The 17,403-nt window shown below is 48.1% G+C and overlaps 8 protein-coding genes and 1 non-coding gene across 9 annotated transcripts; 3 read left to right on the top strand and 6 right to left on the bottom strand.

The window, feature by feature from the left end:
- Positions 1–438: 438 nt before the first annotated feature.
- EJ05DRAFT_440539 (Ribokinase-like protein) lies at positions 439–1,583 on the bottom strand (the record flags this gene model as incomplete). Its single annotated transcript, XM_033741938.1, has 3 exons — positions 439–1,257; positions 1,312–1,465; positions 1,519–1,583. 3 exons carry the CDS (start codon positions 1,581–1,583, stop codon positions 439–441), a joined length of 1,038 nt encoding a protein of 345 aa, XP_033599572.1.
- Positions 1,584–2,081: 498 nt separating this feature from the next.
- Positions 2,082–5,441, bottom strand: EJ05DRAFT_56280 (uncharacterized protein). The gene is made up of 5 exons (XM_033749757.1): positions 5,162–5,441; positions 4,850–5,113; positions 4,627–4,798; positions 3,382–4,574; positions 2,082–3,314 (listed from the first exon to the last, which is right to left on the bottom strand). Exons 2-5 carry the CDS (start codon positions 5,075–5,077, stop codon positions 2,385–2,387), a joined length of 2,523 nt encoding a protein of 840 aa, XP_033599571.1. The 5' UTR covers positions 5,078–5,113; positions 5,162–5,441; the 3' UTR covers positions 2,082–2,384.
- A 402-nt stretch (positions 5,442–5,843) lies between these two features.
- On the top strand, positions 5,844–6,935 carry EJ05DRAFT_477343 (uncharacterized protein). The gene is made up of 2 exons (XM_033744230.1): positions 5,844–5,978; positions 6,065–6,935. Exons 1-2 carry the CDS (start codon positions 5,946–5,948, stop codon positions 6,470–6,472), a joined length of 441 nt encoding a protein of 146 aa, XP_033599570.1. The 5' UTR covers positions 5,844–5,945; the 3' UTR covers positions 6,473–6,935.
- Positions 6,936–7,231: 296 nt separating this feature from the next.
- On the top strand, positions 7,232–9,025 carry EJ05DRAFT_511854 (uncharacterized protein). The gene is made up of 3 exons (XM_033748274.1): positions 7,232–7,707; positions 7,766–8,351; positions 8,410–9,025. Exons 1-3 carry the CDS (start codon positions 7,434–7,436, stop codon positions 8,597–8,599), a joined length of 1,050 nt encoding a protein of 349 aa, XP_033599569.1. The 5' UTR covers positions 7,232–7,433; the 3' UTR covers positions 8,600–9,025.
- Positions 9,026–9,127: 102 nt separating this feature from the next.
- EJ05DRAFT_539187 (uncharacterized protein) lies at positions 9,128–10,186 on the bottom strand (the record flags this gene model as incomplete). Its single annotated transcript, XM_033749502.1, has 3 exons — positions 9,128–9,620; positions 9,751–9,802; positions 10,126–10,186. 3 exons carry the CDS (start codon positions 10,184–10,186, stop codon positions 9,128–9,130), a joined length of 606 nt encoding a protein of 201 aa, XP_033599568.1.
- A 1,472-nt stretch (positions 10,187–11,658) lies between these two features.
- Positions 11,659–12,644, bottom strand: EJ05DRAFT_56161 (endoglucanase A precursor; the record flags this gene model as incomplete). Its single annotated transcript, XM_033749755.1, has 3 exons — positions 12,363–12,644; positions 11,765–12,315; positions 11,659–11,712 (listed from the first exon to the last, which is right to left on the bottom strand). Exons 1-3 carry the CDS (start codon positions 12,513–12,515, stop codon positions 11,661–11,663), a joined length of 756 nt encoding a protein of 251 aa, XP_033599567.1. The 5' UTR covers positions 12,516–12,644.
- A 604-nt stretch (positions 12,645–13,248) lies between these two features.
- EJ05DRAFT_539186 (uncharacterized protein) lies at positions 13,249–14,290 on the bottom strand (the record flags this gene model as incomplete). Its single annotated transcript, XM_033749501.1, has 5 exons — positions 13,249–13,315; positions 13,380–13,465; positions 13,517–13,693; positions 13,767–13,876; positions 14,049–14,290. The coding sequence occupies 5 exons, from the start codon at positions 14,288–14,290 to the stop codon at positions 13,283–13,285; spliced, it is 648 nt and encodes a 215-aa protein (XP_033599566.1). The 3' UTR covers positions 13,249–13,282.
- Positions 14,291–14,938: 648 nt separating this feature from the next.
- On the top strand, positions 14,939–15,020 carry EJ05DRAFT_t50. The gene has a single exon. It is a non-coding gene; the product is annotated as a tRNA-Thr (tRNA).
- An 873-nt stretch (positions 15,021–15,893) lies between these two features.
- Positions 15,894–17,313, bottom strand: EJ05DRAFT_56020 (uncharacterized protein). The gene is made up of 2 exons (XM_033749754.1): positions 16,683–17,313; positions 15,894–16,627 (listed from the first exon to the last, which is right to left on the bottom strand). The coding sequence occupies exons 1-2, from the start codon at positions 16,969–16,971 to the stop codon at positions 15,966–15,968; spliced, it is 951 nt and encodes a 316-aa protein (XP_033599565.1). The 5' UTR covers positions 16,972–17,313; the 3' UTR covers positions 15,894–15,965.
- Positions 17,314–17,403: the final 90 nt, after the last annotated feature.

The following is a 17,403-nucleotide window of genomic DNA, read 5'->3' as shown; positions in this document are numbered from 1 at the left end:
ACAGTGCATCACGTCCCGCATGCAGATCAACGTTTGTGTCCTGGATATATTCCATAGTAACCCACTCTGCTACAATAGATAGCATTGTTTGGGTTCGGGCTCCCTAGCAGAGCTAGAGAGGATATTGTTGAAGGTAGTGTCTACACCAACGGCACAAAGTTACGCCCCCTGCTGCTCGTCGTTTCCATCGTCTTACAATGGCCACTCTCCGCCCCCCCTTCTTCCTCGTTGAAAAGGCTCCGGCCGTCACCATCGTCTGTCTTCATCATAGATCATGTACAACTTTTTTTTATCCCTTCCCTTCCCGTCCTTGTATTGGAGAATTTCCCATATCGCTCTTCTAATGCATGTTGAATGAACTGAACTGAACTGAAATGAAAAGACAAAAAAAAAAGAGTAACACCTTGCTCGCTACCCAGTATAAAGCATAGCACCTTCTCAAGCAGAGTAAGTCTGCTTGGGCTGCGGGTACGACGGGCCGAGCTCCTGGATGCTCAGCTTAGCCAGCCACTGGCCCATATGCATCGCCTCCTTGAACGGCTTCCCCTGCACCAGGCCGGCCATGAAGCCGCCCGCAAATGCGTCGCCGGCACCGTTGGTATCGTTGATCTGCTCCTTGCCGATCGTGTGCACGGGGAATTCTTGGATCTCACTGCTCCCACCCGTGGCGGCGATGCTGGGCTCGGTGCCCTGGGTGATGATGACGGTGCGGTCCCGTTTGGTGTTTTTCTTGGGGAGGTTGGCAATGTGCTTTGCGATGGAGGGGATGTCCTTTGCGTCGAGGCCGTGCGACTCGGCGTAGGCGGCGGCTTCGGTTTCGTTGCCGATGATGTAGTCGCAGTACGGGAGGACCTGGTCGAGCGGGTCCTTGAAGAACTGCGGGATGAAGGGGGCGGAGAGAGAGAGGGTGAAGGGCTTGTTCTTGGCCTCTGCTTCCTCTGCGAGGGCCATGATTGCGGGCACGCAGACGGTCAAGTGGTAGCCGCCGACGAAGTAGAACTTGGCCTGCTCGACGAGCGGCCAGATCTCGGGGCTCTTGAGGTGGTCGAGTTTGTAGAGGTTTGCGGCGGCGAGATCGGTGCACATGGAGCGGTCGTGGCCGGTGATGACGACGCCACAGCGGCCGGTCGGGGTGGTCTCGTCGTAGCGGTATGCTGTCTTGACGCCTTGCTCTGACGAGGCCTTCTCGAGAATCTCTGCGTACTTGTCCTTGCCTACACATCCGATGTATACGACGGAGTCCTTGGGGAGGATGTACTGAGAGCCACGATCAGTCGGGCTCGGATCGGTGTTCGAGGGTCAAAAACTTACTGCTGCACCACGAGCCGTGTTCTGCGCGGCACCACCGGGGATGAGCTTCGCATTGCGGTTCTGGATCAGGTCCTCATATAGACCCATGTGCTTCTCTTCGGCAAGAATAGCATCGTTTGCCTTGAGGTCGTATTTCTTGAGCATCTCTTCATCCCTGGTGTGGCATCAGCATAGTGCTCAGCAGATCAGTAGATAGTCGTTACATACCCAACACCCTGGATATCCAGGAGAGGGTTCTCCAAGCAGAGCAATTCGAAGTTTCCGGTGGTCATATTGTCGGTATTATGTGGTGCGAAGGAAGGAGGATTCTGGATTTCGAATGGTGAATTGATGGTGGGAGACACTTTTCGCGGGGTTGAACGGAATTTTGCTTTCGGAGGCCGATCAAGGTGCACAGACATCCATGGCGCGGGGATGGCTGACGTAGTTCGTACTAAGCTAGAAAGGTGCCTGAGTATTACTACGTAAACAGTACCTTACGATAAACATCATGCATCAGCTCAGGCGTAAAGCATTCTATTGGACTAACTTTACGAAGGCTCGTATGATATAATCACGATCTTGTAGACCTGCACTTATATCTAACGACTCCATCGAAGAAAGACGGTGTGAAAGATGAAGTAAAAAAACCAGAGGTGTACTTCAGGCAGCAAACGGCTGATATGCCACGACACTGCTGTAGTCAGACCGAAGACGTGAAAAAACTATTTTGGACAAATTGATGTGAGACAGTATAGGATTCCCGCTGTACAGGCTGACCTTAGGTTCAATACGATGATTGCTTGCGACATGGTCGGATATCCCAAGGAACGACCTCGGACGATCATAAAATTCGATCGCGGCGTCGCATGCCAATGGCTCCCCGAAGCTTCAGTATCTCGAATATTTAATCCGCAGACACGAGGTAGGTCTTGGAAGTGGCCCATAAAACACAGCCACAGATAGAATCGTTGCTCGGAGATACGACAGGCTGGTGTGTCATGAGCACGATAGTCGAACCAGAGTACACGAGAGCATGGCGGCGCGAGGCTATATAGCTTATGATGTTCAACACACATTCGATACGAAGCTTCTCACCCGCCTTGGCCATTCGGAGGTGTCCGTCCAAGCGATCTTCTCTGTCGCTCGGCACCAGATGCCGGACTGCTCCAGGCTGAATGTCCAAACAGGAATGAACTCGCCATAGCAGGATCATACTGGGGATTTGGGGAGCCATTAGCATAATTGCCAAATTGCTGGTTCCCACCATTTAGCTTCGCAGTACTAGAAGTCTGGGGTAAAGTGACGGAGCTGCTCCAGGGGTCATAAGCAGGGCCGTACGCGTTGGAGTTCGTTGACGGGTTGCGAGAATGCGAACTACGGTGGAACGCATTCAAGCTTGTCGTCGAATTACGAGACGTAAGACCAGTAGCATTTCCAAGATACGGAGAGCCAGGATTGGACATCGGGTAGGTGGGGTTCCAGATTCCAGACTGGTCTGGAAGCGAAGGAAGAGCATGAACTTGACGAACTGACGGGGAGCCTGGTGTCTTCTTTATGGTCGACAATTGTACAGGGTCGGTACCGGCGTGAAGACGCGAATAACTGTCTCCAGTGTTTACTAAATCGCGGGCTGTGATTGGCGTCATGCCGTAACTATGGCTGTTCACGAGCGACGTGTCCTGGAAGGTTTGCGCCGGTGGGGTTGGAGGCAAATTCTCATCAATCTCCTGAAGCGATTCTAGAGTATCATCACCGACGCCACTACCCACTAGATTATCCACCATCCGATTCATTGCAGTATCTTTTGACAAAACCGCGGAAGTGGTCTCTGAAGGAGCTACGCTTTGAGACGCTTGGTCGTCCGCTAACACCGGTCCTCCCAAGGGTCGCGGAATGTCATTGATGTCGATCATTATGTCAGGGGAAGTCGCAGCTTTGCTATGAGGGCTGGCAAGCTGTTCTGAGGGAACACCAGCCTCACGGTAAACAAATCTTCGATCGACGACATCTATAGGCGCGTTCTAAAATTCTTGTCAGCATTTACGGCAGCAGAGGAAAATGAGGATCAAGAAGAGCTAGAATACTGACCTTTTCCTGTGCCAGTTCAAGGCCGTCAATAAGTAGATCACGGATCCTTGTCAACATTTCTTGATTTGGATGATGTCGCTCAACCCCTGAATCGGACCACTTCTTCTTCAATTCGTCGTTCTTGTACCAGTTTCTGCTGGTCTTAGTGGAAATCAAAGGTGCATATCCAATCGTGTCGGCGTCTTCTTCAAGGAGGTAATCTTCTGCAGCGCCGGGCAGCTCCTCGACCGGGAATGCGGACGTTAAGAGGGTCAATGTGCTAGTGTAGGCTTTGAACAGCTCTCTTACGTCGACCTCAGTCAGTGTAGAATTAGAAAAGTCCGCAATCCTTGTTTCTAAGATCGCCCAATTCCGACGAAACCATACGCTATAAAGGCGGACAGCAGGCAGGATCCTTTTCGCAACGACCGTGATTCTGTCGGATAGCCTCTGTTGACCTGAGCTATTGTGACTCTTGACGTCTTGGCGCCCACTGCCCTCGTTCAGACGTTCTAATTCTGACTGTAGTGTCTGCAGTAGAGTGAAGAAGGTCTTGACGTTGAGTCGAAGAAACAGAAAATATGCCTTATAGATAGATGGACTTGACTCCTTGAGTTTTGTGGTCGCAAAGTATTCCGCGGACATGTTAATAAGTACCATTTTGTGTAAATTGCCCTCTAGCGGTCTCTCTTTGATCTGGACCGCAAGCTGGCTCGTCACTTCACTCTCTAACTCATCGTGTTCATTGAAGTCCTCGCCAGCGTAACATTTGCTGTGCAAATGGATGAACCAAGCCACTAAAGCGCGAACAGCCGGGTTACCGTCTCGTGTTGTTCGACTATGTATCGGCTCCCTTTTTTCCCATGCAGTTCGGAATTTTTTGAAAACTAATGTAAGATTGCCAGCCATATTGCCGGCAGCATCGGGACCATCCTTGGTGGATACAGATCGGTAGAGGTAATACAAAGTTCTGAAATGGTCGTTCTCGGAGCGAGATATGATAGCCTGCTGGTTGTGCGCATTGGGGGCATCAGGGTTGACCTCAATTGCTAAATTATAATATCCAACAGCTGGGCTCCAGTTCGGCTTCTGATCTATGTCAGATGCTCGATACCGGGATAGGTCTCCGAGGCGTATGAGCGTGAAGTAACATGATCTCCTTAAAGATCTTCGGAGTTCTGCGGATGGCGCTCCCAGGGAGGTAGCCTTGACATCTAAGTACTGTCAGCAGACTGATAACGGGCACAGTGCAAGACAATCCCCCACCTGCATGCTTCCAGTTTTGCGCCTCTTTCCGAATAGCTGGGATGCCACCATATATCTGGTCCAAGCGAAGTATGTATGAGCGGTAGAACAACTGGCTGGATTTGATGAATTCCAGATATTCCTTAAGCAGTTTACGTCTCTCCACGATGAGGTTGTTTCCGCTTTCTCGTAGCTGATGGTAGATAAGCCGAGCGACATAGTTTCCCGTATATAGCTAGCTTACCCTTTTCACCTGCTTTCTGAAGCGGTCATTGACCGAGATATGTGTGTTCCAGAGCTGCACCTCGATATTATATTCGGTCGCGAGGACGAAATTGCTGAATATGATTTTCTCACAATCGACGCGATATCTGAAGGCGTAAGTGAGAACACAATAGTGTAAACCGACTGCGGAGCTCACTTTGATAACAGAGCCGTCAAATCCGAGTTCGTTACGGTCCGGTCGGCGCATTTTGTAACAAGGTTCTTTTGGGCATTGCGCACAAGCCTATAGCAGAGGTCAGTGGTGCAAGGCTTATACCAGAAAGCTACTAACAGAAACACCTCCTCAAATGGAGGTTCGCGGGAATCTGTCATGATAGACGACGTGTAAGTTCATTAGGCCGTTCTTTCAAGGCCGTGTGGGCGTCAGACGTGCGAGCGGGACTGCGTGCAACCGAAGCTGCTGTTGCGATCCATGGATGGCAGCAGATTCCCAGGAATGAGAAGTGCGAGGCAGGGTATATCGTAAGAAGCGATTCGTGTGGCAGCTACGCGTGAACGGCTTCGACGCGTGCCGTGTTTTGGAGGAGAAAAGATGTAACGGTGGTACTCTATGGAGTTGGTGATCATTCCAGTACCATCGGAGCGGAGCTCATGCGTCAGGCCACAATTATTTGTGCCTTGCAAGGCACCCACACTTACTATATAATATCTCACACTTGTCATGGAGTAACATCGCACGCTCCTTTTCACTTGTCACGTGTAAATACGAAACATATCTACACACTCGATCTACAATGATGAAAAGACGATACTCAGATGACAACGTTCTGGATGGAGTATCTGGATTATCCATCGACTCTTCCGGCGTGGCTGATCAGCCAAGTCCGGCAAAATATCAACACAGCGATTCAGAGACCACACATCAGGATATCGAGAATCAACCCATTATTCAATGCACATTGGCCCCCCACAAGAAGGCACATAACTTCTATTCATACGAGGACTACGAAGTACATCATCACGAAGTACATTCACATCATTGTAATGAATGTAACCGCACTTTCCCGTCCGACTTATATCTCAACCTACACTTTTCCGAACACCATAATCCCATCATGGACGAGAAAAGAAACAGAGGAGAAAAGACGGTATGTAAGCTTGATTGTGGCCTGTATCACCGGAATATCAGCTCCCCCTCTTCCCGAATGAGCTGCTTTCTAATACATGCACGCAGTATGGTTGCTTGGTCGAAAATTGCATTCGCGTATGTTCAACGCCACAAAAGCGCCGCTTACATGTCATCGATGCCCATCACTTTCCTAGGGACTATGACTTCTGGGTGATCAAATGGGGTACACCAAAAGGATTTTTGCCAAAAGGCCTGAAACCCTCCAAATCTGCTATAGCGTCCAAGACAACAGACACAGAGGGCGACCACGGAATGGTCGACACTGCGGCAGATAGAACTGATGAACAAGACAAGTCGCACGATCCAAAGGCCGATGATGAGGTTATAGGAAGTTCTTCTGAAGCCGATGAAGAAATTGGCGAAGTTACGACGCCAGTAGAAGTGACAAGAGATAGAAAGCTGAAGCTGAATCTAAGATTCGGGCACGGTGCAAAGCCCACATTTAGAAGATAAATGAGGTCGCCAGCAAACCTTTCGTCCGTAGAAATCTGCTTCACTATTGCAGGCTCCGCGATACCAAGCCAAGTGCCCATGTACTTCATGCCAAATACTGCATACATTATCGACAACGGAGAGTGCGGTAACTTATCACACAGCTGGCTTACTTTGACATCTCCATGAAGCTTGTCCCTGTGACTATAATTACACAGCATCATAATCAACAAGTTTATAAACAACTGAATAGGTGCTTAACCAAGGCATGCCATCTCTCAGGCTTCTTGAACGTACGAAGGTACTGTACTATAAGCGTGCTTTGTTTCAAAGTATACAGGAATTCTTTTAGCAGTTCTTCAGCCCAGAAGACCTAATTATTGGGTATCTAGCAGATGCTCTGAACATTACTTCCTCGAACGAACTTCTATTTATTGTATCCAGTAGTATTTGTACATATCCTTTGATCTCAATAACGGTTGCTTGGGGCCAAAAGGACATGATGCATCTATTGTTTTGTCTACAGATCCAAGATGGACCATGAATAGTCCAATTTACAGCCCACACGGGGAGCATGAAAGACGCACATCTAACAATTGCCGAGTGGTCCATCGATTGTTTGCTCGTAGCAAGGACCATAAGCCTGGTTCGATGCCGTGCGTAAAATGTGGGATATGAGAACAGATCCAACCTAGGTAGCCGTGCGTCATCAGATCTGCTAAAGCTTGGCACCAGCCTCGTCGAATCGCGCGTCCGCACGATGAAATGCTAGTAAGTACCCTGCCAAACACGCAACATCATCTACATTTCTTTCCGAGTCATCTACATCGTCGTAGCTTTCCCTGCCACTGTCCTCAAGCCTGTCAAAGCCTTTCAAAGCCAACATCTATCTCCCTCTGCCATTAACCTCACCGTGGGCTGATCCGGATCACCCTTACTTGCCCAGCTTCTTCTCAAGCCTCACCATATCGCATCGCCAGCTATGCGATTTACGCGAGAAGACTACCTTCCATTATCTGCTCTATTATTTCTTCCGACCCTTGTATCGGCCGCAAGTAGCATAGACTGCCCAAACATCCGTATAAACGATGTTCCCTACGATCTATCGGCACTGAAGGGCGCGCATACTGTATTCAGGGAACAGAAGATCCCAGGCGAAAGTATTCACAACCAGACTTTCACTTTGGACTTATGCAGTCCCCTTATAAAAGAGAAATCCGATGATGACTTGAGCCAATGCAAACAGGGTGCTAATAGTAAGTCACCATTATTAGTGTAATCATATATGACGAACCATTTCCTAACCAATGTTAGTTTGTGGCGTGAAATATCTGATCAACCCATCAGGTGCCATTGTAGACGAAGTCGTATCTGTTGCCGGGCAGTTCGCGAGCTCATACGGTGGCCATCAGGACGCGAAATGGACACGACTAAAAGATTCGGACTCACACGAAGACTCTAAGAAGGATGGGCTAAGGTTGGAAATGAATGGCGGTCGTCATCCAATGGAAGGAAGCGGAGGCACACCCCAACGAGCTCTGATCGAATTTATCTGCGATCCGGATGTTGACGGCCTCGACGGTTTAGGCGAGACTGATCCTCACTTTAAGTCACCCAAGGCGAAAAATAGACGCGATGACGATGGGGGCGACGACGACAATAACGATAACGAAAACAATGGCGGCGACAACGACGGGGATGATGATAGCGACGATGGTGACCAGCAAGACGACAGCAGGCCTCTGAAGTACAAGAGCTACGAGCGAGAGCTGCCAGGGGGAAAAAAGATGGACGTTCTGCGTCTTGAGTGGCACACCAAGTATGCCTGCGAAAATGCTGAACGTGACGTGCCTAAGAAGTCCAATGGATCTTGGGGCTTCTTCACTTGGTTCATCGTGGTGTAAGTATCGAACACCCGTCTTCGCCACTGCCTGACCTCGACTGACGTGACCTATCAGCCTATTTCTTAGTGTCGCCGCATATCTCGTCTTTGGCTCTTGGCTAAACTACAGCCGTTATGGCGCCCGCGGCTGGGATCTGTTACCTCATGGTGACACGATCCGAGATCTGCCGTACCTTCTGAAAGATTGGGCACGACGGGCTACTGGGTCTCTCTCTAGCAGCAGAGGCGGGTACAGCGCAGTCTAGGCACAATTTCGATAGGATCGAATTTACATATAGCTTCAGCATACGCAGCAGAATGGAGTTTTGGAGAATAAGACTTAATTTAGACTGACATGTGTTATTAGTTGTATCCCCAGCATATAAGCAGCTTGCGTGTGTATCAATAGTATATGGCGTTCGAAAGGATTTAACTTTGTATTCCATGACTCATGGCAAGTGGTTAAAACCAGAAAAAGCAGAATCGTGTCATAGGTATCGGTCACATCGCTCTGGTGGGCTGTATTGATATAGCTGTCTAACAAACTAGATATATCAAGGGAAGTCTATCTATAAATGAGTGTATCTAATGTACAGTAATAAAATGAGACAGGACTATAAGAGCCTATCGACGCATCTCTTTTTCATCGGTAGTCATACACAGACGTGGGCCCAAGCATCTTTCTAATACTTATTCATGCTTTAACATTCTTTTATCGCATCATGAAAGTGTTCCAATTGATGGACACCATATAATCCTACATATTTCGTGACATACAGAGTCTGGGAAGAAGACTAGCGTCCTTGTCCACCCTGTTGTCCTTGCCCCTGGCCTGGAGGAATAGGGAAAGGAAATGGAGCATATGGTAGCGGGTATTGGCTCGACGAAGAACTACCCGAGGAACCTGAAGAAGAGGATGATTGAGGCATGCTGCTCCTGGTATTTTGCTTTCCGGTATGGCGCGAAGTTTCGGTGCTCTGATAAATGGTGTTCACAGGACTTGTCTTCCCTTTTTCTTCGGACTGGTTTTGAGACGGAGTTCGCGTTGGTTCACGAGTATTCTGGTGGGTTCTGAAGTGTTGGGATGCAACTAATTGCTGGTCAGACTCTCTAGTCTCTCTGTTGCTGGTTTGAATGTTGGCTTTCGTGAGAGACTGGTGATCTTCGACAAGACCCTCGTGGGCGGTATCTTCGCGGCTGTCGGGGCCAGTTGAAAGACTACGTGAATGCTGCGTCTGCTTCGTTTTGACGGTATCGTCAATCGAGTGGAGACCCGGGGATGAAGGGCTGTATCGGTATTGCGTTTGGAATATTGAATGGATGTGATATTGATATGTTAGTGTTAGTGAGATCATTGATAGCGATCGACAACCTCTCTTTATACTAGGAATGAGATGAATGCCGATACTCTGCTTACGATATATCACGAGACATAGGATTCAGATGATGAGTCTGTAATGCTATGGTAACTGGGGTGAGGTCAGAATCTTGAGTCCAACTAAGGTGTCATAAAATGCTCGGAATGGTCCAGATACTTCGGCTCCGCTACGACTTGCTTCCCGATTGTATGTCATAAGTTTCCTGTGTATCTGCATCACGGCGTTGCCGATAACGAGTATGCAGGTCTGGTCCAGATCGCTCTATTAGGTCCGCAGTTGTTGTTTAAGATGACAATTGTCATTAGGCGCTCCTATATTCGACCGTTTCCGAACATGAAGTATATTCTCTAGAACTTGGCAAGCTAATGCTTCGTAGCCTGCTATTTCCCCGGGCTCTTTACGGTCTTGCTTACTACCCATCAAGTCATCATCTTCTTTGGGAGATAGGCAGAGGAGCCTGATGATATAAGCCATTTCGACCTCGAAGAGATACCTGCGTTGGCGATTCCAGCAGCTTCTGTAGTCCTGACATAGTATGATCACTACTCCAATGTAGTACTATTGATAAACAGGTATCTTGAGTAGCGGAAGGATTGGTAAGGCTTTTGTGATACTCTGACTTTCACACCGCTTCGTTCAATATACGCAGGATATTTACCAATATGCAAAAATAGATGTAGATAGAAGCCATGAGGTGTTGAGATTGGGCCGAGCCGCTAGTGAGATGTACTAAACCTTAACAGGACTGGCATCCAGCTACTGAACAATGATCGCATAAGCACAGCGAATCCGTGAACTTCCACTCGCATGCTTCTTCGCCATTCCTTTCCACCAACACACACTTTCTTCTTTCAACGCTTATACGGCCTACCAGTGACGACATCACGCACTAATGTTCATATCCGCTTTAAACAGCTCCACTCGCCTTAGTGTGACGAGAAGACTACGGAAAAGCACAACACTTGGCAACCACCCACTCTCATTTCCCACTAACCACCTGTTGACCAGATATAATATTCGTTTCCATCTGCACTTCCGGCTCACCCGACGGTCTGAAAAGTCACCGGTCTTAACGTGAGATACTGGAGTGACCCAGCCGGGCAATGACTTCCTATCACCGATAAATCACAAACGACTGGCAAGATACGGCCCCGTCTCGCGCATTACGTCCGCTTTTCTTCGTTCTCGCAGTAATCTGGAAGACAAGCTGACCTCGACGAGGGGATCACTTCAAAGCTGACATCAGTTCCAAAATTACAGTCTCGCAGGGTCACTAAGTCTTCTTGAGAGCCGCCACGTAAGGATAAGGTGCTTAGTCACAGCAGCCCACAACAGCTCAAGTCGCTGAAAATTATGGAGACTAAACTGGACAGCCTTGCTTACTACGACATACACATTACCGAATATAGCTAGTGATAGCGTCTAGAAGACTTGTGGAAGCAGGAAAATCTTCAGACAAGCTTCTTCTGATAATACCGCTCCGGAACTAGTGTTAAACCATGGTCCTATTTGGACAGATCTTGCATAGAATCTGACGACGTTTTTGGACAAATGCGCGGTCGCAAGGGCCTATTCCAGTACGACAAAATACAAAAATAGATGCGATCTAGATGGAAACATATATATACGGACTCATATGGTTGCTATTGGTGCATTCCTCGTGGATCAAAATGAAGGTTACTCCCCCGAAAAGTCCCCCTACGTGATTAGGGTACAATGAACTGAGTCTAATGTATTCATTCTTCAAGAGACTTCACTTTTCGGTCAATCTGTCTTCCTGTATCAAGGCTATCAGGCAAGTTCTTATTGATCATTTCTTTAGATTTGGATGTGAGAAACTATAGAAGTGTGTAAGTATACATCGCTTAATGCACAAACACACCATACTAATACTACTAAAAGGCTACTCCTTCGACGATTGGACAGGGCTTTTGACTAAAAATTCCATTCATTTCACCACAACGCTATACGCTGTTGTACTCAAGACGCCGTTGGACCCTCTGCAGATCGTATTAGTCGAGCTACAATGAATGATACAAAATGTGAACATACGTGAAAGGCTCAGTTCCGGCACCGATGCTCTGGAGATACTGGCTGCTTGGAAGACCCTGGCTGCTTTCCAGATACTTGATAAAGTCCATAAGATCGCCTGAAAAGCTTGTAATGGCGCTGCTCGCCACGAAACTATACACCTTCATTGACCCGTTCAGGCCGTAGTAGAGCTTCCAGCTTTTACCGGCAACGCTGGGTGTAGCGATATTAGTTCCAGTCGACGAGATTGGGCCAGCACCACCCAGAGCATTCAGCCAGATCATGACCTCGTACTCTGCAGAGCCACCAGTCGAGCTACTGGTGAACAGATCATACGCTACGTTGGCAATGAGTGAGGAACCGCTGTACGAGTACTTCCATGTGGTGGCCAACGAAGTCAACTTTGATAGTTGAGTAGCTGTCATTTTGACCACAGCGTTGGCATATGATTTGACGCTGTAAGGACCTCCAGCCCACGACCACTTTGTATGCCAAGCGACTGTAGAACCGCTCAGACTGTCGACGCCAGTACACTGTGAGCCAGAGGTTGCTGCGCTCATGCCCCAGAGGTTCTTGAAAACATTAGCTTCGACACAATGTTGATTCATCATCCTCTTACATTGTATATCGTATAGGTCCCTGTTACCTTGGAGTCCCATTGTCCGCAGTAGTCTGCTCTCTTCTCGAGAGTCTTTGATGGTACAGGCGTCGTTGGTGCTGCCAATGCACCGCAAGCTGCTGTCGCGAGTAGCACGAAGGTTGAATACTTCATCTTGTCAATGCTGGAGTTCACGTTGGATTTGATGCGGGTGTAACTCTTCGATCTGGGCAAATAGCATGCAAAGATTTAGGAATTTCGCCAGCTATAACAGCGCACAATGCAACGTTTGCGACCAAAGCAACTGCATTGCGGGAAAAAGGTGTCCTCCACGGCCCTTTCTTCCCGGCGCTGTACCTCATTATATTAAATGCAAAGCCACTAGAACATTTAAAACGGGTGCCATCATCTGCTAAGTACAGCCATCTGGTCATGGATCCACCGATACCCCACAAAGGACCTGTAGTATCGTCTCCATGGTTCAAAAACCTATGCAGGCCATTACATAGGTCAATATATTCGAGGCTACATGATCAGTTCAGATGTGGAGAAACCTGGGGATACGGAAAATCTGATTCCCAGACTCGTGACCGTCCACCAATTAGTTGGGGTGGCTACTATGCAGAATGAAGCTCATTGGCTGGAGCTCGAAACAAAGTATATGGTGCATATCCTGCTCTTCTCACATGAGACAAGAGAAAATAAACTCTTCTAGCATCATGATATCATGAGATATTCATGGCAGTGTGTGGCGTAGTACTCATGGCGCATTGTATGCAATATTATCAAGGTTCAACGATCCAACCGCCACCTGTTCTGCAAAGAATGATAAGTTTTACATGATCTCCCTGATCTTGTGTGAAGCGCATTCAATGAATATTTTCTATTGTTCTAAATTACAATGTCCCGCCCAGAGTATAACTGTTCTATTACGCTTGAGCTCAAGGGTCTGCGCAAACCAAACTTTGCCCCGCCTGAAAAGAGTCAGGTCAGCTTCTATCTATATGAGAGTGCGAAATTTGTGATATCGAAACTTACAACAGGTACAGCACAGCATCTCGCTCTTCTTCCGCTCATGACACACATGCTCTGCAGATCAGCAGCACTAGTCGGTGTTGCAGGTGCTGAACTACTTTAGCAAGGCAGCAGATGCAGATTGAGAAGTTTCCACTTACGTTGCTGGCATTCGAGGTCTACGACTCCCAAGACATCCACTATCGTAGTGGCACAACATTGAGGAACACGGTTATCTGGGCAGATAGCACCTTGGGCGGCGCCCAGCGATGCAAGAGCGAGGACGAGCGTGAGAACAGATTGGTATTGCATTGTGAAAGAATCTGGAGGATGAGGTTCTGATCAACGTTTCAGTAGAAATCGTGGTTGAAACTTCTCTTCTACGGGGCGAGACTGCCTTCCATTAAGTACTTGGTACAACTGTGCTAACGATATAAAGTTTTGTCCTGAGGATAGTCTTTGCCGTCGTAATGAAGTCATTGTTGTTGTGATTGCCGACAATAGTCGAACTTTCAGCCAGCCTTTCATTTATCGATCGTAGCTAATACAGACTTGTGTCTTGGACGTGTCGATCGTAACTAACGTGTATAGAACTTGTGGGAGCCGGATCGACGCTATGTGGCGCGAAGGAGTTGCCATTTTGAAGCTGTTCGCCCGCCTAACCAGAATAGTCTATGTCTGTTGCTGTCTCACCTCCTTCTTTCGCGAGTGCAGCGTTCTCGCGCAAAGTTCATTGCAAGTACATCGTTATCCCGCTTTCTCCCCTCATCCTCTGACTCCTGGGCGACCTTTAGAATCAAGTTGCCCGCGTCGTCGGTGTATGTTGAATCACCACCCTTGTCTGCTGTTTCAAATAGCACGTCGATGAATTCTTCACTCGTGAGATGATCGTGCTTAATAGCAGAGAATACAAGCCGGAGGCTCGCGTAATGCATTGTTTTCCTGTGCTTGTTGTATGCTCCACTTTGACGTCAAGCAGTGCCGGTTTCATGGTTCTTGCAGATTAGATAATTAGAGTTGTGAGCTCATCGATCGGATGTAGAAGTATATATGAAAGACTAGGGTGGCCTGCGGCCGGCAGACTGCGTGCAGTCTTAATTTAAGGCACTAAGGCACTAAGGCACGCCGGAAAATCCACGGCTAAGACGTGCGAATTTTCAAGCTGCTACTAAACGCGACACCAGAGGCTTGTAACTGGAACTCGTCTGCGACGCCGCGCCTACAAGTTATAAAAAGTATATAGAATTACTCGGCGTAGCTAGGAGCACGATTTATCGGAACAGATTTTTGATTAAGGGCGTGGTTAATTTATTATGAGGGAAAAGGTGGTTTTTTAGTCGTGGTTTTGGTGAGGACGCTAGCGGGGACTAGTATCTTTTTATGAGAACCCGTAGGAATAAAATAGAGACTAGGAGAAGTGGGGTCGGCTAGGCCAGCTGCTAGTCCCAATTAGGTAGTCTAGGCCGCTACGTCACCATAGTCACCATACCCAGCTAGGACTCTTTCTGCAGTCTTCTTCCAATCTTATATCACAAGCTTGACATAACTGTATATTTAATCTAATTCAAATCTTGTCAATTAAAGCCAGACTGGCGCAGTGGTAACGCGTATCACTTGTACTACCACGAGATGATAAGATCAGCGGTTCAATTCCGCTGTTTGGCATTTCCTTTTCCATTTTTTTTCGCGGCTGATTTGAACTATGCACGTGCATAATAGTCACGTAGCCACTTGCACCTCAAGTCAGCGAAGTGAACACACTCTAAGAGTCCATTCTTCTAGTATATACTTACTTACTATATCAACTAGAATCCGTCTAGTCGTTATAATATTTATATGTATTAGTATAATAAATAGCTTGAAGCTCTTCTAGCTATCGACTTTCTATGCTTTCAAGATTAATAAAATCCTTCTCCGCCCAAGGAGATATAATAGTGACCACCTGCGGGCTCTCCGAGAAACCTCCTCGAGCATCTCTAGGTCCACGCACATCTATCTACAGAAACTGATAGGGTCTTGAAAACGGGGAAATTCAACTAAGACGCGTGTGTGTCAATCAAGTGTTATAGACTAAAGAGTATAGCCGTTCCAGAGCTGTATTTCTATGAGAGATGATGTACCGTGCTTGAAGTGTGCTAGCTCGCTATGCTGTTTGTTGTAGTGCGTTACTATGGAGAGAGGTTTTTTTATCTGGGAGAGGATATGACATGTGGACAGGTTGCAATGATTAGGGGAGAGGTTATGTTTGAATTTGCTTTCTCGTTGATAGTCGCTGCGTCTTCATCCTTCGCAGGTGTTGGGCACTGGCACGAAGAAACATATGGCGAGATCGACTATAATCAATATGTGAGCACTAATCAGTGTGAGCGTGGCCACACGCCCGGAGAACACTTGTCAGGGCTAAGTAGAACATCAATGTCGACGAAATCAGTCGGCATATTTCGTATCGTGAGATTGGTATATTGAGGAAAGAGAAGTCTGCAATGGCAGTTCTGTCAAAAGACGCTAAGAAAGGTTCCTTTTAGCCGAAAGGATAGCTTAAAGGCTTGCCAGTTCAACTTTACAGCAATGTTCGCTAATTATAACATCAATAAAGTTGTGTCCCTCTCTTCACCTCTGCTGCGTGGGCATCTCATGCACCGGCGCCGGCGGTCCCTGAGCACCATACGGCAGCGGCGCGGAACTTCCATCTACCTCCACCGGCGCTGTCTTCGCATAGGAGTTGTTTTGGCCATACGCGCCCTGGTGTTGCATCCACTCGGGCTTCTGCTCCACCGGATACGGAGAGAATTGCGGTTGTTGGGTTTGACCCTGGAGCTCACTGATTGGTGCGCTGTGGGTCTTCTTGCGCTGTCTCCAGGCAAGCCAGCCGAGTACAGCAATGAAAGCGACGCCTATCGGAATGCCGACGCCCAGCCCGACTTTGGCGCCTGTGCTCAGGCCAGAAGACGCAGACGCTTCGGGTGTTGGCGATCCTGTAGGTGCACTGGAGCCAGTCGTTTGTGCACCGGGTGTTTCGCTCCCTGCGGTGGGTGTTTCGCTGGCTGCAGTGGGTGTTGATGAGGGCGGTAGAGTCGATGACTGTGAGGGGGCTTCTGAGGTGAAACTTGGATGCAAGGTCATCGAGCTGACGATTTGGATCGGTGCGTATGAATCGAGAGCGAACGTATTGTTTCTGGGATTACAGTCGCAGAGGTTCTGGTCCGAGTCGTAACCACAGCAGAAGTTGTTGGAAGATCCACATCGTTCAACCTCTTGGTTTGAATCTTTCGCTGCGTGTGTATTAGCATGTAGGTTGTTGGTAATGGGTCCTTTCTTGGTACGCACCTAAGCAGAACTTCGGGCACGCAGTAGAATCGTCAGTGGTCCAGTCTTGCGCCGTACAGCTACCACGGAGGTACCCTCCGTTTGACATTAGACAGATCGGTCCTGGGTCGGCAACACATGTTGAGCCAGATGGGCAACAAAATACTGTCAAGCCGTCGCCTGACTGACAGGGCGTGTCTCCAGACTCACTACCATCCGGACGATAGCATGTTTGCCCATAGACTACGCCATAGATCGTTAGGGAGAGAACAAAAATCCGTGGGAGATGTGACGAATACATCGTGATCATGAAGAATCGCAGTAGAGGAAAGAACGACGCAAAGTGATTGGAAGCGACGGATGGTCGAGAATTTGGTATTGCTTGTGGTTACGGCGTGACCACTGTTGCTGTATCAGAACAACATTGGCTTGGTTGATATGTCGCTGTGATGCGGAGGAAGAAGGGGCAAATCGAGATAAAAGGGAATGTTGGATGACGGGAGTCTGGTATTGCTTTTCTGGCCCCCTTCTATGCCCAGCTTGTATGCTTTGAAACATATTTGGAGGACCTACGGAGACTAGCATCATAGTCTATTTCAGCCACTCAGAGAGCGCGAGGGCTGTTAGTTAGTGATACTATAACTCAAACGGTTGAGGCTCTAGACTATGAGTGGTCGAGACTGGGGCTGAAATGGGTGTGACATATGTTAGCATATGACCCCTACTGCTCTGCGCAGCCAGG

The sequence above is a fragment of the Pseudovirgaria hyperparasitica genome, assembly GCF_010093815.1.
Source record: "Pseudovirgaria hyperparasitica strain CBS 121739 unplaced genomic scaffold EJ05scaffold_10, whole genome shotgun sequence".
Taxonomy (NCBI): domain Eukaryota; kingdom Fungi; phylum Ascomycota; class Dothideomycetes; order Acrospermales; family Acrospermaceae; genus Pseudovirgaria; species Pseudovirgaria hyperparasitica.
This window is presented reverse-complemented; position numbering and strand designations above follow the sequence as displayed.